Source organism: Aplysia californica, unplaced genomic scaffold (assembly GCF_000002075.1).
Source record: "Aplysia californica isolate F4 #8 unplaced genomic scaffold, AplCal3.0 scaffold00164, whole genome shotgun sequence".
NCBI classification, from domain to species: Eukaryota; Metazoa; Mollusca; class Gastropoda; order Aplysiida; family Aplysiidae; genus Aplysia; species Aplysia californica.
The window spans coordinates 917,364-929,746 of NW_004797434.1; the positions used below are offsets into that span (position 1 = coordinate 917,364).

At 37.0% G+C, this 12,383-nt stretch overlaps 2 protein-coding genes across 3 annotated transcripts in view; both read right to left on the reverse strand.

Annotated features, from left to right (window-relative positions):
* The window catches only part of LOC101851265 (protein artemis), a 23,191-nt gene extending 15,081 nt beyond the window's left edge, over positions 1 to 8,110 (reverse strand). For both annotated transcript variants that reach the window (XM_005097813.3, XM_035969651.1), the window contains exons 1-6: positions 7,330 to 8,110; positions 5,050 to 5,250; positions 2,735 to 2,786; positions 2,042 to 2,126; positions 1,357 to 1,416; positions 111 to 169 (exon numbers count right to left, since the gene is read on the reverse strand). In XM_005097813.3, the coding sequence (XP_005097870.1) occupies positions 111 to 169; positions 1,357 to 1,416; positions 2,042 to 2,126; positions 2,735 to 2,786; positions 5,050 to 5,158 (365 nt within the window). In that variant the 5' untranslated portion in view covers positions 5,159 to 5,250; positions 7,330 to 8,110. The remainder of the gene's footprint in view (positions 1 to 110; positions 170 to 1,356; positions 1,417 to 2,041; positions 2,127 to 2,734; positions 2,787 to 5,049; positions 5,251 to 7,329) is intronic.
* Positions 8,111 to 9,956: 1,846 nt separating this feature from the next.
* The window catches only part of LOC101851496 (sarcoplasmic calcium-binding protein), a 9,584-nt gene continuing 7,157 nt past the window's right edge, over positions 9,957 to 12,383 (reverse strand). The window contains exons 3-4 of the mRNA XM_013082229.2: positions 11,157 to 11,414; positions 9,957 to 10,343 (exon numbers count right to left, since the gene is read on the reverse strand). Of these exons, the coding sequence (XP_012937683.1) occupies positions 10,095 to 10,343; positions 11,157 to 11,414 (507 nt within the window). The 3' untranslated portion in view covers positions 9,957 to 10,094. The remainder of the gene's footprint in view (positions 10,344 to 11,156; positions 11,415 to 12,383) is intronic.

Genomic DNA, 12,383 nt, shown 5'->3' on the forward strand with positions numbered 1-12,383 from the left:
AGAAGAAGAAGAAGAAGAAGAAGAAGAAGAAGAAGAAGAAGAAGAAGAAGAAGAAGAAGAAGAAGAAGAAGAAGAATCATTGATTATTATTATCATATATGTATACTTACATCACAGAGCCCAGACAATGACCAGCAGAAATAGGAGTGACGTTGATTATGTAATCATCCTGTACAACAAAGAAAAAAACCTTTTAGTATCAAATTTCAAAGCTGAATGAAATATCATAAAGGGCCATAATGTGAAAAATTGAAACTGCAGTGACACGTGTAATGCTGGGATGATGACCCGCTGAAAAAAAGCCCAGCCGTGATGAGTCATTTTGTTGTTGTTCTTGTTTGAGGCAACCTTCGTGACTCTTTGTGACTCAGTTTGTGATATACCTGGCTCTGCTTTGGATCCCAGGAACAAAGAGTAGCGCTAGCTTTAGTGGTCAGTTACCTGTAATTTTACCTGGTTTGTGAATACTACTATGTCTAAAAGGAAAAGATTTTTTAGAACAGAAAAAGTGTCGCTCAGTGAAAACCTGCATTCAGTTTTACGAAATGCGTCTAATGCTTAGAAGCAGTATGCAGAATACAGCCTATGACGAATGGCGTTCGTTATCATGGGGTTCTCGTGCTTCGCAAGGCATGACGAACGCTGTACGTCACAGTAGCATCTTGGCTCCTTTGCCATAAAAGGGAAAATGATGAACGGCATATATGTCATATAGGTCACAAAAGGGTTGGAGAAAAAAAAAAGAAGCTCTATCACTGTTTAGAATTTATTCAGCAGGTCATCACCCCAGCATAACATGTGCCACTGCAGTTTCTTTTTTTTATGGAATAACCTTAAACAATGTATTTCTCATATTTTGAGAGAAATACTTCAACATTTCAACATGCATGATAAAGAAGAGATCGATAGTTAATTGTATAGAATAGGTCATGTGCAAAAGTGTATTTGAAAAAAGACAGACTGTGTGTAGCAAAATTTTCAAAGGACCCTTTTTTATTTTTTCTAATAAATTTGACCAAAAATAAATTAGAAAAAATGAAAAAGTAGCTTCCACAAGCACTGGCCAGTATATTGAAAGAAACAACAATAGTAGATGTATTAACAAAAAAATATTGGTTCGAATAATACATATATTTTTTTAATGCAGTAAATATATGCCAAATGATGCTTTGAATACGCACAATCATAATATGCAACAACCAAAGAATCAACTTGTAAAAATGGTAAAATTCATTTGAACAACACTGAATAATTAATTCATATTTACTAGCTCAAGCTCCAAAACTTTAGAATACATTGAAAGGAGTCCAAATACTAGAAAAAAAATTGGTAGAAATAGATTTCAACTTCACATACCTCTGAAGAATTTATACCTTGAACAGTTACTGGCTGTGAAAATCCAACTTGCAGAACTTGCTGGTGATGAAAACAGACACGAGAGAACTTTTAAGTTGTGACATTCTTCATTAAGAGTAGGGAAATTTTCACAGCACATATTCCTCAGGCCAGGACAAGTATAAAACATTAATTTGATTCATTCACAGACTCAAAAGCACTCAATAGCTTTACATGCAAATATAAAACTAATGTGCCTTTTAAAATCACCCAATTTTCAAATACAATTATACAATTTATGAAATATTTCCAAATGGGTGAAAACAAAAAGTTGTGCAATCATCCATATATACCGTCAAGAATAGGCAAGTTACATACATGCATTAATCTCTAATATTCGAGAGCGTATCTAAATTATTTGTTACCTACAAGTTATTTATCTGCAACACCTGAGGTTCTTATTTGGATAAAAAATTATTCTATATTTTTGTTCCCCAAATTTCACAAGAAAATAGAACACAAATATAGAATTACATGTATTACGTAGAAGATGAAAAGACAATAAGGCAGTAATCTGAACAAGCAAAGACAAAAGCCAGCCATTACATAATGTTTGTTCTAATCAGATTTGCTGCCTTGCAATAAGTCATTCAAAGAGCTTGACTAACTGTATACAAGACATGTTAAATTGCAGCATCATACTTACAATATAATTTTTCAGACATCTGAATTCTTCATCTGCTAACAAAAGCAGTTTTGTAACTTCTGTGCAGTAAAGGAAAATGTTCTTTCTGAAAGAATAATAAAACATGTGCTTCTATAAGACCATAATAAGATTAATTTTTAAAAACATTTTATTATAAATAGTAATATCATCTGACTAAAAACTTGAATGAACAGCATAATCAAACAAAGACAAAATTTGTATGAATGAGTGTTGAAAATTTCCTAGCAAACTTTGCATTATAAAATCCTATAATTGGATGAAAGAAAAAGAAAACGGCACAATCTACATTGTCAATTTAATTTATTAAATTTTAATTTTTCTAAAGTAGGCAAACAGAAAACCCATTATTCAAAGAATTCTTTTAGATTGTACTACACACAAAGACAGAACATGGGAAGTAGAAGTTCATAAAAAAAAAATATTCTTCTTTGTTCCAGTTTCCTACTTAGTCTATCACTTTTTTGTTGTTAGAGTCTGAAGTTTTATGAACTTCATATAACAAGATTTTTAAATTAAAAAATATACAGCAGATTACACATTCGCCTAGATGTAAAACTGAATGCAAAAACAACTAGAAATTCAAATTGCTCTAAAAGTATTTAAATTGGATTTTGAAATTCCTGAGCTCAGCACTGTCAAGTTACTATGAAAATGTCGAAATCATAACAATACCTGGATGACAATCGATCCAAAAATGCTGGGTTTGAAAGTCCAACCATGTGATCTGATCAAGATATAAATAACCAGACAAAAGGAGAAAATAATGATGGATTCTCTTCCTCATTTATTTATAATGAGCTCAATATTAAGGGTTATACTGATATCAATATTAAGGGTTTTAAAAAGAAAGTTATTTAAGATCAGTGAGCATAATAAAGAAATGAAAAAAAAATTAATTGAAATATCAATCAATCAATCAATGCCTTTCACCCATGGCAGGGTATAGGCCACACAAGCTCGTTCCATTTATCTCTGTCCTGAGCCATCCTTCCAAGCTCGTTCCAAGTGAGCTTCATTTCTCTCATGTCCCTTTCCACGCATCTCCTCTATGTTTCCCATGGCCTACCCCTGCCTCGTGCTCCTTGTGGGTTCCACTGCAGTGACTGTCTTGTGATGTTTCCGCTGGGCTTTCTTAAGGTGTGTCCCATCTATCGCCACTTTCTTAGTCCTATTTCTACTTCTATATCCTTTTGTCCTGTCCTTTCCCACAGCTCTTCATTTTTTATTCTATCCTGCCACCCAATTCTTAGAATACTCCTCATACATCTGTTGATGAAAGTCTGGACTTTATTCAGTACTGTCTTCGTTGTCTTCCAAGTTTCGCAGCCATAGAGGAGCACAGACTTGACGTTGGAGTTAAAAAGTCGAATCTTGGTGCGCAGTGAGATGTTGCTTGCTTTCCAGACTTTTGATAATTGCTTGAAGGCTGACCTTGCCTTGGCGGTTCTTGCTTAACATCTGCCTCAGTTCCACCTTTACCATCGATGACACTTCCAAGGTAGGTAAAGGAGTCCACTTCTTCCAGGGGAGTGTCTTCCACTGTCACAGCAAGGTTTGAAACTTTTCCTAGCTTCACTACTTTTGACTTGCCTGGATGTATACGTAGGCCAACACTCCTTGATAGGCTGTTGAATTCCTTGGTCTTTTCTTGCATCTGAGCATGTGTGTGAGAGAGCAGTGCAAGATCATCGGCGAAGTCCAAATCGTCCAGCTGCTGCCAAGGGATCCATTGTATTCCATTACGTTTGCCTCTGGTGGCTTCTTTCATGACCCAGTCAATTGCCAGTATGAAGAGAAAAGGGGACAGCAAGCATCCTTGTCGCACTCCTGTCTGTACCCGGAATGGTTCTGAGAGCTGTCCTTCGTGTAAGACTTGGCAGCTTGTTCCATCATAGGTGGCCTTCACAAGCTTAACGATTTTCTCAGGTATTCCAAAATGCCGCATGAGTTTCCACAGAGTTTTCCACAGAGTTTTGAAATATATACTGCTTTTATTCTACAACTTTTCATTTATTCTTTGCAGAGATTTTATACTGCAAACCTTGCATATAACTACATAATACTTTAAAAAGTAGAAAGAATCCTATATTAATCTTTTCAGCAAGATCGATAACATTTCTTGTTTTAAGAAACAACATTTTAATTGACATCTTCCTTTTCCTACTCCCCTCACTCTCACCTGTCTCTCTCTCTCTCTATCTCTCTCCCCTGTCTCTCTCTCTCTCTTTCTTTCTCTCTCTCTCCATCCCCCTCCCTCTCTCTCTCTCACTCAACACCCCTCTCTCTCTCTCTCTCTCCCTCTCTCTCTCTCTCTCATACACACAAACACAACAAAATATTATGAGCACCACATCCCAACACTGTCAAGTGATAACTTTGCCCAGAATTAAGTGGAAATGCCAGCAGAATAGAGGATAGCACCAGCTGTCCTTCCGTGAGCACCAAAACACCGACATAATGTGAAACTTGAAAGTATTGATCGTTTTAGTAATTGATCACGATGGAAATGAAATTGATATTGCAAGAGAATAAACCACGAGAGATTGCTCGTTTCTTATTTATATATAAGTTAAGTTTAAGAATTAAAGGCAGTCAATGCTAGTCCCATATATTTGCAATGGCATCAAGGAAAAGAAGAAAGTTCTCATTCTTACATTCTTAACTAAACTGTATTTTACTGTGAAGTAAGAAAAGGGCAGAAAAAGAAAACAACAATAACAATTATTTGTTAAGAGCACCGCACTGCAGCTTGATGTATTTGTAATATTCTCAGAGCATTACTGGGCTATCTTTATGTTTGTCAGATATCACCCTGAATAAAATCTTAAAATCAGTGAAATTGAAGGTCAAACACAGAGAATTTGTTGGATGTGAAGTCCACTTTCTAGATATTTCCAACAGTAAAATTAGTAAAACAAAGTTCTTTTGCCGAGTTGATGATATTCATTTCATTACTGAATTAAAAGGGGAAATAAATTTATTCGTACCTTTGTGGCAATGTGATAAGAAAAATGCTGTGCAGCGAAGATTTCCACCATCAAAACGATCAATGGCTATTTCACGATACTCGTGCATTTGACCTCTGAAGCAACTCATTTTGCTGTCAATGAGCACACGTCTTCAAATGCCAGATATATATCATGAAGAATATGCTGTCTCTTCTGCAGGTATGAACTATGACATGCCCGCTGTTGAAAAATTACATCGGAGGAAAAGAAATTAGAATGATAGAAATTTTACATCAACCACAGCTGGAGGAACAAGCCCTAAAAGTCACCTGAGTAGGGTGTGAGAAACGAAAAATGTTTTTGTTGCTCAAGTAAATTAACAAACTTTTCAATACTGACTTGGGTAAAAGTTAAAGTAACACAAAAGTAGCACACGTACATATGTGCAAGCTCTGTCAGTGCTTATGTTACACTTTCCAAAGTATGGGCTCTAAATCAACATAGAAGTGTGAATATTACATTTATAAAGGAATTGCAAAAAGCAATGGAATTTGTCTTGATTCTGAATAGTAGGACTGAGGATCGAATCGAGGGGTCTTTCTTTCATTTGAAATGTTGAACAATAACTTTCATAAGTTCTAAAATCTTTATGAAATGTCCATGAAATGATAATAGTTCGAGGATCACAAGTCAGTTTCATTCCTTTTACATTACTCACTGAGAGGCAATGAAATTAAAGTAACATAATTACAAAATAAGTAGGGTGAGTAGAATAAAAAGAAACGAATCAATGGGAATAAAATAATTGTGATGAATAAAAAATGCACACTTAATTGTAAGGAAGTAGATTTATAAAAACCAGTTGCTAACTGAAATGTATTCTAAACATGAAAATCATACAAAAGTCATTGATTTAACAATTCTTTGACTATTAACATACATTTAAAGTATCACTAGACTACACTTTTGTGATAACTACAATATGGTGTTTCTAACCCATGTTCTGTTCCAACTTAACTAAGGATCAAGGTCATGATCAAGCTTATGTGAGGCAGCATGGTGAAATCAGGCACTCCCCAAAATAAAGAGATCGGAGAAACAGGCATCTTTCGGCCAGTTTGGAAATTTTTATCCAATTTTTATTTTGGTAAATTTTTACTAATGCACCCACACATAGATGCATTGATTTGAGGGCTAAACTGCCATAATTTTCGCTGTAGAGTAGAACACACATATGGCCACTAAAACCCTGGTTAAATTTACTATTTTCAAAGATCAATAACTCAATAACTATTGATTTGCGGCAAAAATTAAGGCTATATTCGTGTTCAGCATGCAAAATACTACTAGAAAAGAAGTATTTATATATATATAAAACATGAACATGAGATGGGTGACGGGTGTATAAGTAAAAAAAACAACTTTATTTTTTGGTTTAATCTCTTTTATATGGGCAAATATAAAAACAAATTTCGGAGTGAATTTAATGAAAAACATTGATTAAAGGCATAAAATATTTCATTATTCAGTCTTCAAAGACTCTTTAGCTATCACAGTTACCAAACTTTGACAGCCATTTTCTCACTAAATTTCCCCACAGAAACCTGGCGTTCTCGAGATCGCTTTCTTCAATGGCAAATATCTTGAGTTCTATTCAAGATAAATGGATCTTTCACGGGGAAGCAAGGCAAATAAATCAGCTTTCAGATGAACCAATTACTCCACATGCCCAAAAATTGACGAGCGTCATGACACATGTATAACCTAGATGATACTATCAGGAGGGAGTTTAAAAAATGGGAGTGTATACAGACCCAGTAACCAGGAATAAAGTCACAAAGTATACAGACCCGGTAGGGGAACTCTTTTGTGATTTCGGAAAGTTTCAGCACCCTCTTGGCTCAGGGTAGAACTAGGTTCTTCTAGATCTATGGCCTAGGTCTAGATCTAGACAGACATATATATATATATAAATCATTGATCTAGTTTCGAGGCTAGCCTAGATCTAGATCTAAATCTAAATGAAGATTGCGGATGTCTTTTCGATGAACGATCGTTTTTCCCCCGTTTTGAAGTTGGAGGAATCACAATTTGAAGAAAAGAACATGTCATAATTTCAATCAAGCAGTCACCCTCTCTCTCTCTCTCTCTCTAACTCACACACACACACACCCTCACCCATACTACCGGGTCTGGGCGCTGAAACTTTCCGAAATCACAAAAGAGTTCCCCTACCGGGTCTGTATACTTCATGACTTTGTTCCCGGTTACCGGGTCTGAATATACTTCGTTGAAAAATATATTCCTGCACTTCCTTACCTTTAAATCACTCCATTTGAACAAAGAAAGAAGCACCATGTGCTTATCTTGAAACTGAGAACTTGGACTTGGGACCTTGGTACTTTGTACTTTGTAAAATCGGCTAATCCAAATCCAAAACCAAAAGCAGGCTCAGGATCCACAAATATAGGTTTTCATGATGCACAAAATCATTAAATGATTCCAAACTGTGCTACATAGATCTATATTCCCGCTAGGAGAAAAAATTGTAACTTGCCTACACTTTTCAAACGTGAAACGAACTGAGACAGGTCTCCACTGTGCTGTCTCCAGCAGGATCAGATCTCAGACTCAGGAAAACAGGAAACGATCTTACTCAGATTTCAGACATTTATTAGTTTTCTGTTCATAATAATTACAAACTAAGGCTTTGTATGGCTTACAATGGAAATCCAAATTGAAGGAAAATGTAAAATAAATCTACATTTGTTAAAATAGATTACAATAACTTGAAAAGTAACGGAAATAAGAGTCAGAGAGATTCATGAGCACTTTCATGTTGTTTGGGTTTGCTAACTAAAACACATCGCTCAAGCGTAATAAGGCAGTCATAGCAGTCATGTATTCTCATACCAAACTTCTCCTTGCACTTGATTCACATTCAAACTTACATCATAATAATATGTCACGGCTAAAAATAGAGAAAATGCCAACTTTACATTTTCAACGTAACAGAACAGTGTGTAAACGGCTTTGCCCGTAAAAAAAGTTAATACAAGGAACAAAAATGTAGCCCGTTACAAATTTAAAGAAAACAACAACAACAACAGCAGCAGCAGCAACAACAACAACAACAACAACAACAACAACAACAACAACAACAACAACAACAACCAAGCTTTGTCAAGGTGTGGGTTGCCTACAATAATAGGCCTAATATAATATAGGCCTTGCATGTATGATATTATTATTATTATTATTATTTCTTTTAAAATATTATGTTCAGATATGTTTGTAATGTAATTGTTGGCATAAACTGTGACAGGTTAAAAGCTAGTGCTTTTACGTGCACCCGCTTATGTATGCGTATGTGTGTGTGTGTGGGGGGGGGGGGGGGGCTCTGTGTGTTGTGTGTGTTTACAGGTACATATGCATTAAAGAGCCTCTGCTATGGATGCCGTGGTTCAAAGAATAATTAATTATACCTACAAACCACACTAATGAACAGTCACAAAGAACGCCAGACAGAATTAGTAGAAGACAGTGAAAATTAGGCCTATATCGGACCACAAGACTTAATCAGAGGTCAAATAAACTTTGAAAAACAAAAACAAAAACAACAAAAAAGACAAAAAAGAAAACACCAAAAACCCAGAAAAAACTATGACAGAGATGACTATTATAGCGGGTTTCGTTGATGCTTCAAGTGTGCATATTATATGCAAGGAAGTTATAAAAAGGTCCTTGATGATACGCCAGTCGTTAAGCTTAGTTGTGAAGGTACGAAAGGCTGGCTACTAAGCTACGAAAAATGAGGCGCAAAAGCTGTGATACATTCGTGATCCAGTTGCTGAGAGAAGAGGAATTCACACCAGCCGCCGACATATTCCTCTCTGCTGAGCTTTCCGTCAACAGGCACAACAAAGGACGCCATATATGGAATTATCTGATGACAACGAAAATAAATGACCAGACAGCAAGACAATTAATCAGAAGACAAAGAAACTCGAAAAAAACCCACAAAAAAAACCAAATGAAAATAACAACCACACAGCTATAACAGAAGTGACCAGCGAGCTTCGTTGACATTTCAAGTGTGCATGATACTACGTCAGTTTTCTTTTTTCCTTTTTAAAATTTTATTTTAAAAAAAAAAAAAAAAAAAAAAAAAAAAAAAATTAAATTAGAAAGTTACGAAAGCCTATTTAGGTTAGGAAAAATGAGGAGCAAAAGCTGTGATAAATTGGTGATCCAGTTGTTGAGAGAGGAGGAATTCACACCAGCCGCCGACATATTCCTATCTGCTGAGTTTTCCATCTCGGTCAGTGTCAAGACAGGAGAGGGCAAGCTGAGCGATTTCAGCCTGGTCTATTCCCAGGCATCTCATGAACACCTCTAGCTCTTGGGGAGAAATAAAGCCGTCACCATCTTTGTCGAACATGTCGAAGAAAACATTGACCTGGTGAGAATAGCAACATTGTATAGATCTAGTGAGTCTAACGCCCCTACCCTATCATTATCAACACTACGTGCGTGCACGCATGTGTTTTGCTGTTTTGTATGTGTGTGTGTGTGTGTGTGTGTGTATGTGTGTGTGTGTGTTTGTGTGTGTGTGTGTGTGTGGGTGTGTGTGTGTGTGTGTGTGTGTGTGTGTGTGTGTGTGTGTGTGTGTGTGTGTGTGAATGCATGTGTGTGTGCGCGCGTGTGTATGTTTAGGATGCCGCTACTGGCGTGTCTGAGCCCCTGCAATGTAGGCCGTGGGATTTTTAAAAAAACAACCTTTAGGAAACCCAAAACTTAAATTATGCAAATCACACGATACCCAACAGGCACAACAATGGACGCCATATGGAATTATCAGATGACAACGAAAGTAAATGATCAGACAGCAAGACTTAATTAATCAGAAGACAAAGAAACTCGAAAAAAACAAAAACAAACAACAACCATACAGCTACATTTATAACAGAAGTGACCAGCGAGTTTCGTTGACATTTCAAGTGTGCATGATACTGCGTTAGTTTTCTTTTTTCCTTTTTTGGGGGGCTTTTTTAAAATAAGAAAGTTACGAAAGTCTGTTTAGGTTAGGAAAAATGAGGTGCAAAAGCTGTGATAAATTGGTGATCCAGTTGTTGAGAGAGGAGGAATTCACACCAGCCGCCGACATATTCCTCTCTGCTGAGTTTTCCGTCTCGGTCAGTGTCAAGACAGGAGAGGGCGAGCTGAGCCATTTCAGCCTGGTCTGTTCCCAGGCATCTCATGAACACCTCTAGCTCTTGGGGAGAAATAAAGCCGTCGTCATCTTTGTCGAACATGTCGAAGAAGACATTGACCTGGTGGAAATGGTGACATGGTATAATATTTTTAACGCCTGTATATTATTAGACAGGCGCGCTGATAAAATGAGTTTCTTATCTCGCACTCCACAAATCGATATTGGCTAAAAATCGACCCTAGTGTTAAATTTGTAGATACTATATTGGTCCCTTATTCTTTTAGTGTACGGTAGCATGCCTTTTATCATTCCATACTTATAAATTGTAAAAACTTCACCCATAAGCGTAATGTATCTATTTCCATAGGGCTCGAATCCGAGAAATAACACATTTTGTCAGCACTCTTCACTTAAAAGAGGCAGGGCCTCCGTGTTTAACGTACGTTTCCGAAAGGACCGAACCAAATGGGAAATTTGTGTAAAGTCTCTTTCCCAAGGACACAATTACGTCGGACCGAGCGAAGGCTCGAACCCCCGAAGCCGCAATCTCACGATTACGGGTCCGGTAGTCTAACCACTTGGCCACCGACGCCACCTCAAAATTGACCTGGAGGATGAAGAGAAGTTGAAACGTTAAACTGCTCATGGAGTAATATTACTGATAATATGAAGTCTGGTCGGGGCGAAAAGCTGGACAGTTTTTATGAATGTAATACATGAACTGCGCAATTAATTTCCAAAAATATCTAAGTCCTCATATTCTCGTATTACACAGCAACATTGATGATGATTTTGTTGTTGTTGTTGTTGTTGATGATGATGATGATGATGATGATGATGATGATGATGATGATGATGATGATGAAATTTGGTCCACTTTCCTGATGATCAAGGTCAATCTCTGAGACTGCAACACTAAGATTCCACTTACCAACGTTTCAAGAATATTCCTCGCCAGCAAGGAATTGTAATTTATCAGCTGACCAAAGGCCCGTGAGAAATCGTCCTTTGGGATGTGATGGCCCGCCTCCAACTCCTCCCCAACTTTAATGATAAGCGGTACGTCCTCCCTCATCTCAGGATTTTGATCATCTTCACTGAACAATTGTGGTTTCAGCAGGGCTCTCTCCCAAGCTTTAACAAGTTGTCTTTTCAGCATCACCGCCTTTTCCTCCTCCATTCCGTGTTCCTGGTTAGGAAGACCAATTTAGGGATGAACGCTAGAACACAAGAAACACTGTCGAAAAGTTTGAGATGTCCACCCATTTTCGAGAAGAAAAGGGGCCTTCTTGTGGCCGTCTTACAATGTCTTATAGTATAAAACAAACAAACAAACAAACAAACAAATAAACAAACAAAAACAACAACAGCAAAACAAAACCACAATTAGGAAAGAAATGGAAGTGGTCGTTTTGTACGGGTGATCGTCTTAAATAGGTAGCAGTCAGAGTAGGTTCCACTATACAAGTAAGAAAAGAAAATTGCAGTATTGATGAAAAATCCTCAAACATCAATTATTTTCAGAGTAATTATTATAGCCTCATCGGGTGACAATAATTCGTGTCGCGACGCAGTAGAATCAGACGCTCGTCAGGTTTAGGGCGTATAAAGTTATTGATATCACCTCAAAGCTTGTCCATTTATCTTTTGTTTGATGAAAAGTATCCATTAATCTTGAATAGAATTTGAGATACTTGCAAGTGAAGGGGGCATAGGTCGCCGTATGAAGAAGAAGTAAAATTAACGAGAAAATGACCATCAAAGTTTGGTGCCTTCCAACCTTGGAGTAACCTTGGAAACTGCAAATTTACATTTTTTCGTGTGTGCGTTTCGTCAACGTTTTTCAGTTAAATTCACCCGTAAATATGATTCTGAATGGACATAAAAGATGCTGAAGGAACCAAAACAAACCGACAAATCACCTACACCACCACCACCACCACCAACAACAACAACAACAATAAATTCGATAAAAAATTGTCAAATGGGCAAATGCTTGCCAGTTTCTTCGTTATCATTATTTTGACAAGCGCATGATTTCACCACGATGCCACAATAGTTACAAGAAAAGTGCTGTATTGGAGCACCCTCACAGTAGAATTATTTTAGTCTTTCCGGGCAACAATGATTTGAACGTCTGCCACCCACCCCCTATCCC